The sequence below is a fragment of the Pteropus vampyrus genome, unplaced genomic scaffold (genome assembly GCF_000151845.1).
Source record: "Pteropus vampyrus isolate Shadow unplaced genomic scaffold, Pvam_2.0 Scaffold33, whole genome shotgun sequence".
In the NCBI taxonomy this organism is placed as follows: domain Eukaryota; kingdom Metazoa; phylum Chordata; class Mammalia; order Chiroptera; family Pteropodidae; genus Pteropus; species Pteropus vampyrus.
In genome coordinates, this window is record NW_011888814.1 from 3,903,056 (window position 1) to 3,914,109 (window position 11,054).

The following is an 11,054-nucleotide window of genomic DNA, read 5'->3' on the forward strand; positions in this document are numbered from 1 at the left end:
TGCTATCACTATATGATTTTATACAGATCATTTAAAATGTACTAGTTGCTTGAGCAAGAACTGTTTGTCAGAGTAATAAAATTCATACAGCAAAATTTCATGCCAAGAATGAGAAAACACAGCACAATGGACTTCAAAATTAGTATATTGTACTATATAATATCGAAAGATAAATTTTACTCTTCCTAGCACATCAAAGATGCTTTGTTTTTCAAACTTCATTGATAGTTTCTGGATTATAAGCAACAGGCAAATACATTAACAATTTTCTTACTGAAAGAAAGCCCAATATATGTACAAAAAAACATTTAGGGAAAAAAGTTTGTCCTTGGTTTTAACATGCATATGTACATAGAAATAAACATATATACTCACAGGAGTAACAGACATTGACAAAAAAGTTACATTTAGCCAAGGTAAAAAATCAAACTAAGAATCCTGCTAGGCCTTTTTTTCCCCCCTTGAGGCTTGACAAAGAACACAGAAAGTTACCAGAGTATCAAAAAAGAACACAGAAACCACACTTCAAACAAAGTGCTTGTCAGTATCGAGACCTGATTTGACAAACAGGTTTAATCCACTTCCTCAAATGTCATGCTGTCAAGGTGAAGAATGAACATCTTCCGCTACTGAGTTAGGCTGGCTGTCATTCTGAGAAGTAAGGTGCCCCTCTTCCTCCTCCATGTAGGTCACTTTATCTGACCTCCTTGCAGGAGGAGGTTCATTACTTGTCCCCCCTTCAGTAGGTGACAGCATACCAGGCAATTCGTTTGACATCAGAACTTGCAAAGATTCTGTTCCATTTTCGACATCCACTTGAATCCCCAAAGCCTTAAGAACGTCACATTTGCACATGGGGCACGTCCCATGGGATAGAATCCAGGGATCAATGCAACTCTTGTGGAAAAAATGTTTACAAGTCAGAATACGAATTGTATCATTAGGCTTATAGAGTTCGAAGCAAACTACACAACTATCTCCGTTTGGACTTACTTCCTCATCCCCCTCTTTCAGAACCCGAAGTTGGAGCTGGCTAAATGCTATCTTAAGGTCTGTTGCTAATCGCTGCCATCTCCTGCTCTGAATCCTTGCTACCCAAAGTCTTCGAATATGATAAAAGATGAAATACACTAAAGTAGCAGTTGTGATGATCAAAAAAGAGACAAAATAATGATTCATCCAGATGATGTGTTTTCTCCCCACCTCAATCATCGCTGTCACGTGAACTCCCTTCTGAATTAAATGCAAAATCTCCATGCCTTTTAGGTTACCAATCATCACGACGACGACATCTTCAAATGCCTGATGCGACATGGGAAAAACCTGATTGCCAGTTCCTGGAAAGTTATAGATGATCACCCCACTGGCTCCCTTCTCAACGGCCACCTTAATCTTCTGTGTGAAGGGACAACTTCCTCGCTCGATAAGTGCGAGCCACGGCTCTGAGATCTTTGCCCTGCTGAAACTGGTACTGGGATTACACGCAGTGTGCATTTTTCCATCTGGCAACACAATAACTCCTGCTACTCTCTTCAAAATGGAGCTTCTTCCAAATACTCCAGTTTCCCCCAACTCTGAGAGCATGCGATTCCCAACATGAAATGATATGTTCATGTAAGCAGTCCAAACAGCGCTGGCTCTGCAACAGTTGTGACTAAGAAGCCAAAGAATACTGAATTTCACAAGCCAGGATGATGCAGTGCTGTTTCTCTGAGTGCCAGTCTTGAGTAGATTCATCTCTCTCTCTGCCTAGGAACTGAAGGACCGACCTAAGAAAAAGATGTGGCTTCCACATCTGTTGACAATCAATTTAAAGTAAGAAAATGGAAAAAATCTTCTGGGTGGAAGCAAGTTTTACTGTCTTCCAGCATGTTTTTGTGAGAAATTCTTAACGACGTCGTATGAGTTTCAGATGTTTTATTAGAGGCAGAGAGAGAAAAACTTTAGATTGAAAAAAAAAAATCCTAGTCTCACTCTAGATACTGCTTACTGTTGGGTGATGTGATTATGACATAAAAGGCAACACAGCCAATTAGATAAGAGCTTAGAGCATGTTGTAAATGTATTGGCTTGAATGTTTCAAATGATGTTATGGGTGATTTCTATGTTGTTATAGATGGATTCAGTCCCTGTGCGACATGTTAGCAAGTGTCGCATTAAACTAAAAATTAAATATACAATTAATATGAGGCATGCATTTTAAAATCTGAAAGCATATGCAGGAAAGCTATATGATTATCATTTTTCTTCAAAGAAAATATTTTCAATAAAATAGCAAGTTTTAACAAAATATTAGCACTATGACCAAATACGCAGTAAAAATAGTGAACTCTGTGCCACCATTTTCAACTCACATTTGCTCAAAATGCAAATCTTATGTAAACCATTATTTTTAAAAAATAGCATATCACATTAAATTACTTCCTTACTCTCACATTGACTATACCTAGGAATGACAGCGGTAAAGATAAAGACTAATCTCATTTCTCTGCAGACTCTGACATCTGTTGCTGATCTATTTTGAGGGAAGAGGAGGAAGGGGAAAAGGTTAAATACAGTAGCATCACTTTAGTAAAACTCATTTTAAACAAAAATGAAGCTACCAGCTACTGATTTTAAAAAGAAAAACTTCAGCGTCCCACTTAAAGTTAACCACTGATTGCAGTGACTATTAAAGATCATAAATTTTTTAATAAAATGTTTGCCAAAATCAACAAACATCCCTAGTGGGAGACCCCATATATACACTGTCTGCTCTGCCTTTATTTTCGTTACCCTTAAGTCAAGGGCATACTATGACTTCGAAGCAAAAGAATGATTTGTGAACTAACAAACATGGGCAGCCACTGGTGCTGCCATATACTTTCTTAGGAGTGTATCTCAGTGGTTCTTATTCACCAGCTAGGAAACCAATAAAAGCTTTTGACTTTGAATATAAATGTCTCTGACTTCTATGCACAGGATGCTAAGACATACTTCTGGTTGAGTCTCACCAGGACTAAAGAAGCTAGGACTTCTTATAAAATACGAATCAACAACATGATAGCAGGAAAAGAAAGGAGAAAAGGCCCTACAGGCCCAGCAAAAAGTGGCATAAAAAATATATATTGACATGAAAATTTCAGCTCATAATGGTCAATTTTCTTTACCAAAGGCCATCAATCTAACTTTATTTCCATACAACCCACTCTTTAAAAAGTCAGTTTAGTCACAGTGTGTAGACTCACAAAGTAGCATCTGAGTTGGACATTAATGGTTTAGGATATTGTTCATAAAGATTTTCATCAAAACAACAAAACCCAAATCTTCCAGCCTCTGTTACACAGGTGTTTTATTCATGTCTTTGAAAAGAGGAGGAGGCAGAGTAAGGCAAAAGATACAACTGGAAAAGGCAATTGAACAAAATTTCAGCTCTTTCTATACTGGGACATCAAAATGTCCAGAGAGAGACAAACCATCAGTTTGAGAAGAAAAGCATTTACTAGGTCACTTCTAGAAGGGAAATCTGCTACCGCGGCCAGTTCACTATGCCAAGATTTAAAGAGCTCTGACAAACAAAGGCAAGTTTTTGCAATGCTGCCCTAAGTAAGACCTATAATAATTTAAAATATTTTTAGTTATAGAACCAAAAGTGCTATCAGCTAAAATAGTTATTTAGAACATATTACCCAGTCAGTAGCTTTAGAAACCAGATTTCCTGGTTATTAATAAAAGTGATTAATGATAGAAAATGAAATCAAGTTTTAATGCTAGAATGAAGTTTATTGAGCAGAGATATTAGATATCAAATATTAAAAAAATGTGGAAACAGTATAAAATATAAAAAAGAAGCTGAAATATTATGACTAAGTCTCTGTGGCATCAATGTCACAAACATTGTAATCTGAAGATAAAGACTAACTTGCTTTTAACATATACTAATGTCCTTATTTGGATAAGAGCAAAAATGTATAACAACTAAAACTTATTAGAAAAACAACAAGTTCAAATAGCTGGGCATGATATGGGATTTTATTTTAAAAGCACATGAATTTCGCCCTCTTTTGTACTTGGGTAGAGAAGTTGGAGTTGAATTTTTCTCTCCACATACAGTGCTAAATGAATTTGTCTAATTTTAATCTTTGGAAAGACTCAGTTACATCTTCAGAAAATTCTCTAGGTTTAAGTTTTCAAAATGTCACATTTGCACATGGGGCATGTCCTATGGGCTAAAAGCCAGGGGTCAATGCATGCCTTATGGAAAAAATGTTTGCAAGTTAAAATGCGTACTACATCTTGGGGTTTGTACATGTCAAAGCAAACTACACAACTGTCTTCATTTGGATCTAGTTCCTTATCCCCTTCTTTGAGCACCCGCAGTTGAAGCTGACTAATAGCTTTCTTCACATCTGCTTTTATCTGTCTTCGCCTCCTGGTGGAAGAATTGGGCACTCTAGGTCTCCAGGCACAGTACAAGAAAAGGTAGGCAATGGTGGCAGCCAGGAAGGTAAACAGGGACATGACATAATGGCTCAGCCATGGCATGTGCATTCTCCCCACTTCAATGATGATTGTCACATAGACTCCTTTCTGAATCAAGTGCAAAAGTTCCATGCCTTTCAAGTTGCCTATCATCACTGCAACTATATTTTCCGTTCCCTGGTGAGACATGGGAAATACTTTGTTGCCCGTACCTGGGTAGTTATAGATGATGACACCATTTGCTCCCTTCTCTGCTGCCACATTGATTTTATGTGTGAAAGTACAGCCTCCCCGTTCAATAAGGGCCAACCAAGAGTCTGCCTGTTCAGGCCTGCTGAAATTGGTCATAGGATTACAAGCGTTCTGATTCCATCCTTCAGGAAGTACCACCGCACCAGACACCCTTTCCAGAGGAGAATGATTCCCAAACACTCCACTCTCTCCTAGTTCTGATATAATCCGATTTCCTACCTGAAATGTTATATTCAGGTGGGCTGTCCAAATGGCTTTTCCTTTTGAGTCAGGAAGGCTAAGCAGTAGAAAGATGCTAAGCCTGAACAGCTGAGATGAAACAGAACTATGAGCTGAAGGAGTAATTCTAAGTAGGCTCATTCCTCCATTTGCCTATTAACTGACAAACATGAGAAACAAAACAATATCAATTATAAAAGAAAGTAAAGAAGCTAGCTTCAACTGCTGACAGTAGATAATTAAACACGTTAAAGGAAAAGGTCTGCGTGGATCAAAGATATCTTGCTCCTTCCAGCATTTTTTTTGGTAGATTATCTTTCTTATAAGGAAACAGAACAAGAGATGTTGTTAGTACAATGTGATTTCAAGAAAACTATGACTTCCTAATGGGGAAATTGTGACATCAGAGGTAGTTAAGCCAATCCAAGAGTTTATATTAGTGCACTGCATACTGAAATCTTATTGGCCAAAAAGCTACTGGGCAAAGACTCATGGTATATAACAATTTGAATAAACACTAAAGCAATAAATAAATAGATTTTTTTTTTAAGTATTGAATTTCTTTTCTAATTCTGGATAGACTGAAAAGCTGCCTAACCACTTTTACACTCATTATTCTTCTGTCAGGCAAAGTAGAAATCTTTCAAGTGTTAGTGCACGTACCTGGCCAATCATGTACAGTATACTACCTAAAACGCCATTCTGTGAGAAGCAGGAACAAATTATTCCTGCTCTCTTCCAACATTAAATGCTTATTCCCAGGCCTAAAGATTCAACAGGAGAATGCAATATAAAGTTGTACTGTTTGCTGATATATTGCCATCTTATAAGGCAGATTCAACTTTATTCAGTAAAAGAGCTATAGAGATTGTACGAGGTGCTAGGCAAATACTAAGTATGGGTCATATATATGAGAAGAAAACAGACATATGCCTACTCTGTATATTATCTAACGAGGGCAGATTTTCAACAAATAAACATGCGAATATGTAACTGCAGGTTGTGATAAAGGCTCTGAAAGGGAAACAGAGGATCAAGAGAAAAAACAGACATGGGGAGGAGCTGAACTTCGCTTAGAGGTCCAGGGCACTACTCTCTAAGAAAGTGATACTTAGTCTGGGACTTGAGAGATAAATCAGAATTACCCAAGCAAAGAATGAGGGAAAAAAAAAATATTGGGGGCAGAGGAAACGGAAGTTTCAGGACCATAAGGTAGGAAGGAATGGGGCAAATTAAAAGATCTGAAGAAACATGAGTTTGGTGAGGTGAGAGGAGAAAGCTGAGGGTGATGAAGAGGGTGAAAGTCAAACAGCAATCAGTGTTCAGGGTCATAAACCTTAGACCGAGGATTTCAGATCATGTCCCAAGGACAAGAGAAATGGCGAAGGGTTCCGAGCTGGGGAAGCGACATCTAAGTGTTTCAAAATGTTTACTTTTTAAGAAGTGTACTTTGACTGCTTTATGTGGAAAACAGGTTGGAGGAGGAGAAGAATAAAGTAGTGAGATGAGCTTAGGCAAAAGAAGTGGCTTGGACTCTTAAAGAGCAGTAAAGATGCGGAGACACAGACAAGTGCAGGAGTTACTTCAAGGTTAACCTAACAGACATGGTAGCTGGAAGGGAAGTAGGGGTCAGGGGAGAGGGCGGCCACAACTACCACAGCCCACTGCATTGCTTAATTGTTGCAAACTATAGTATCTTTATTATTTTAAAGATGTTTTAATGCTTGTTTGCTTTTATTTTAAACGTTCACCTGTCTGTTTCTGGGAGTCAATACGTAGGCAACACCCATTTAAAACACTCATTACTTACTGCATAGGACATATCCTATGTATCAGGCATGCTACAGAGCCCTGGGGATACAAAAAAAAAAAAAAGACCCTGTTTCCTAGTGTGCAAAATAGATGCCAACATTTAAATCAGAGGCACGTTGAGAGAATTTTACCATTTTTTTTAATTGTTCTGTCCTTTTATCTTTTTTATTTTTATTTTTTATTTTTTTAATTAAGTTTATTGGGCTAACGTCAGTTAATACAATTATATAATTTTCAGGTGAACATTATCATTTGACATCTGTATATTCTATTGTGTGTTTACCAGCCAAAGTCCAGTTTCCTTCAGCTACCATATATTTGATCTCCTTTACCTACTTCACCCTCCCCTTAAACCTTATATTTGAGCCCCTTTAACCATCTACCTACCCACTCCTCTCCCACCCTCTACTCTCTGGTAATCACTAGTCTATAGTTCATGTCCATGAGTCTCTGTTTGTCCTGTTCATTTGTTGCTTTTGGGTTGAGAATTTTACCATTTTGACAAAAGCATTTCTTGTACTTTTTGGCCCTAAATATTTTAGTTAATATTTACTTTTAAAAATAAAATTGGAGCTAATCAATTTGCCCCATTTATAGAATTTAATTTAGGCATTATTCAGTTCACATCTGAACTGTCTTTACATGTAGACTTTTCCCAGGTTCAAACACAGTGCAAATCCCAGGCTTATTTTATTAACACTGACAAAGTGAAGCCTCACTAAGAAGACAGTTTACATCACCATATTAGAGGCTGTTTAGTAAGTTTCTGATTATTTAACATTAGGGGATGGGATTTAAAAAATAATGTAATTCTAAATTGGCTTTTTTAGTTCAATAATTTTTAAAGGTGATCCCAGTGGGGAGCAGGGGGCAGGTGTTCCCAGTGGGAAGCAGGGGGCAGGCAATTTTGCCTCCCAAGGGCTAGCTGGCTATTTCTGGAGACATTTTTGATTGTCACAACGGCGTAGTGCTACTGGCATCTAGTGGGTAGAGACCCAGGATGCTGCTAAACATCCTAAAATGCACATGAAAGCCCTGTGCAATAAATAATTATCTGGCCAGAAATGTGAATATTAAGGTTAAGAAACCCTGCCCCAATGGAGCATCCATGGGAAAGAGATACCATCCCAAAACTTACTTGTCCCCGAGAAACAATCATGTCTGAGCTCTCGTCATGGAGTAAGCTTTTATAACTGACAATAAACCCATCAAGGATAATGCCCTCAACCCACCTCCATTGCCTGTTTTCCTCAGAATACAAACAGTGAAGACCTCCGCAAGTGACCTATTCATCCATGAAGCTCATTTGTTTAATCAGACTAGATCTACATCTTCTATTCTGGAGCATGGATGGTTGAATGGAAAAGAAGAGGCAGGGGCTGGATGATGGATGCTACTCTAATAAGTTCTTTAAAAGCATAAGCTTTCTTTCTTTTTAATAGCCAAGTATTAAAGAGGTTTTCATTCTGCTGAATCTCTGAGATAGGCTAAAGAAAACTGAAGTATACTACTAGGGTTGATGGATCCAGGTCAAAAATCTCTGCTCCTTCCATCTTGCCATTCTATCTCTTTATGTACAGGTATCCCCTGCTTTTTGAAAGTTCAGACATCCCCTGTCTTCTGAAAGTTCGTGTTATGCCACTTCACTTTTACAAAAGAATTACATTAGTATCTATTTTCCAAAGGCAAAAGTGAAAATAGCATTCTGCATTCATTTTGCAGCCAGCTATTCTAGAGGCAGCGTGTACCCAAGCAAGGAGAGTGGCACCACCAGGCTCCTTCCCTAGGTGCTACACTCAGCATCTCGGCATCAACCCGCCATAGTTTTGAACTGTGTCTGTAAGCATCTGTGTTTTATGTCAATTTATTTTGTACATCCATTAGCAATATGTGTCCTACAGTATCAGGAAAACCTTAAAGCTTATAGGATGTTCTGCTTAATGTAAAAGTGGACATAATTAGCATATATGCTATGATTGAGTAGGTTCTTTTGGGGTCTAGGAACTCTCCAAAATGTTTCTGTATAAATTAATGATAAGTGCTTCTACAATTCACACCATTTCAGCTTATGAAAGGTTTCATAAGAACGCACTACTACCAGAAGGCAGAGGAAACCTGTACGCTGATTTTCTCCTAATGTAGGCTCACTTCCTGATCCCCCAATGTGGCTCCCTTGTTCCAGGAATCAATAAGCAGAATAATGGCAGGCCACCTCCAGAAGCACTGAGAGGCTTTTCTTTTCCCATACCTCTATATAAGAGCAAGAAAAAAATTTGTTTCCAGACACTTACCAGACTTCTCTCAACGTCTCTCTGGCTAGCAGTGCTTCACAAACCCATGACTAATGGAACCTGGAACTCAGAGGAGACTCCTCGTGACTGGCACAGCTAACCATGATTTATCCCATTATGGAGAATTCCTGGCTGAGCACATGAGCGAGCATGAAGATAACCAGGACTCTCCACCAAAGGAAAAAGCTATAAACTGGAAGTGAGTAGGTACTCAAAATGGCAGCTACAGACTCTAAATTCCTAAAGTCTTCTCAAAGACATGATACTAAAATAACCATTAACCACGATAAACACGTAATAATACTATATGCAATGTACTGATAAGAAACACGATCTATATAATGAGGGATACGACACGGCCCTGTTCTTAAGGAGACCAACATCTAGGTAGGAGAAAAGAGTTACTCACAAACTCGTGGCAAACATGAATGTATATATCCTAACATCTAGGTTCCAATTAAAATCTCAAGAGGGTTATAATTTTCATTAAGTTAGAGGAGAAAAATTAGCTGATCTCCATCCCCCTGCTGTTCATCAACCTCTGTTAAGAATGTTCAAGCTTCCTGAAATCTTTACTCTGGAAGAAAACATAGCTGAATAAATCCACATAGCATTGCCCAGGCAGTATCTCTTAAGAGACAGGGAATACCAAAAAGGCTTCAGTAAATTACCCCACGAGTCTCAATATCCAGGGCTATGATATTATTAGAGATCTCAAAGAATCCACAGAATACACTGGATTCGCATTTAAGCTTAGAAACAACAACAGTATAGGTTTTCTGTGAGTAATTTAATGCATCATAATGGGATTTTGCAGGAACAAAATACCGACTCTAAGCAGTTTACTGAGAACAGCGAAAAACAAGCAATATTTTCTGAAAGCAGTATCTTTATTTTTAAAGATTTTTAAAGGTAAAACTAAAGTTTAGTTTAAAATTTTATATTTAATTGCAAGTTGGTAAATCCTCATAAACAATAATGTATTTGCTCCTAAATTTCTCCCATAAGTTAATCAGTACTCCTACATTATCAGATATAAGCAATAAAATATTTTTATGTACAAATACACTTTTTCTTCATACTTCTGAACCCAGCAAAGAGTTCTAAATATGCTAAAATTAAATACAGCAAATTTGTTAAATAATAAATGAGATTCTGCGTTACATTCACAGTCACATACTATATACTAGGGCAGGTACAGGTGCATAAAAATTACAAAATTTATTCAGGCCTCTCATTCATTATTCTTTATATTAACCAATATAACTTTCAATAGCATTAAAACCTTTGGTAATTGAGTATATCAGAGAAAATAAACAGCCAAAACAAACATATTTTAAATCACTGTATCACTACCATGATTTCTTCACTATATAAGCCAGGATTACTATTTCTATTTACCTGCAAGCCTAATTATGATGCATGAGTAAAGTTTAACTTTTGTAAGTTAATTTCTGTAAAAGCTTCATGAAGTCTTTGTGACATCCTTGAAAAAGAAGTACTCATTGATGTTTCTCAAACGCTTAACACACTGCCTGGCTCAAAAGTGTTTGTTTGAAAGACAATGATAAGAGACAAAGAAAGACATTACATAATGATAAAGGGATAAATCCAACAAGAGGACATAACTCTAGTAAGCATTTATAGGAGCACCTAAATATATAAAGCAAAAGCAAATATTAACAGACATAAAGGGAGAGATTGACAATAATGCAGTAATAGGAGGAGACTTCAACACCCCACAGACACCAATTAAAAGATCTTAAAAGACGGAAAATCAACATGGAAACAGTGCCCTTAAATGACACACTAGACCAGATAGATTTAATTGATAGTTTCAGAGCATTTTACCACAAGACAGTAAAATATGCATTCTTCTCAAGTGCACAATAGAACATTTTCCAAGACAGACAACATGTTAGGCCACAAAACAAATCACAAAAAACTTAAGAAGACTGAAATCATATCAAGAATCTTCTCTGATCACAATAGTGTGAAACTAAAAATCGATTACAAAAA

At 37.3% G+C, this 11,054-nt stretch overlaps 3 protein-coding genes across 4 annotated transcripts in view; all 3 read right to left on the reverse strand.

Annotated features, from left to right (window-relative positions):
* Positions 1-11,054, reverse strand: part of CADPS2 (calcium dependent secretion activator 2) — a 375,602-nt gene that overhangs the window by 331,526 nt on the left and 33,022 nt on the right. The window lies entirely within an intron of this gene.
* Positions 601-1,737, reverse strand: RNF133 (ring finger protein 133). The gene has a single exon (XM_011357169.1). It carries the CDS (start codon positions 1,735-1,737, stop codon positions 601-603), a length of 1,137 nt encoding a protein of 378 aa, XP_011355471.1.
* Positions 3,992-5,281, reverse strand: RNF148 (ring finger protein 148). The gene has a single exon (XM_011357167.1). It carries the CDS (start codon positions 5,071-5,073, stop codon positions 4,162-4,164), a length of 912 nt encoding a protein of 303 aa, XP_011355469.1. The 5' UTR covers positions 5,074-5,281; the 3' UTR covers positions 3,992-4,161.

Excerpts from the sequence above, each read along its gene's own strand:
- RNF133 (XM_011357169.1), bottom strand. The coding sequence starts at position 1,737 with ATGAATCTACTCAAGACTGGCACTCAGAGAAACAGCACTGCATCATCC.
- RNF148 (XM_011357167.1), bottom strand. The coding sequence starts at position 5,073 with ATGAGCCTACTTAGAATTACTCCTTCAGCTCATAGTTCTGTTTCATCT.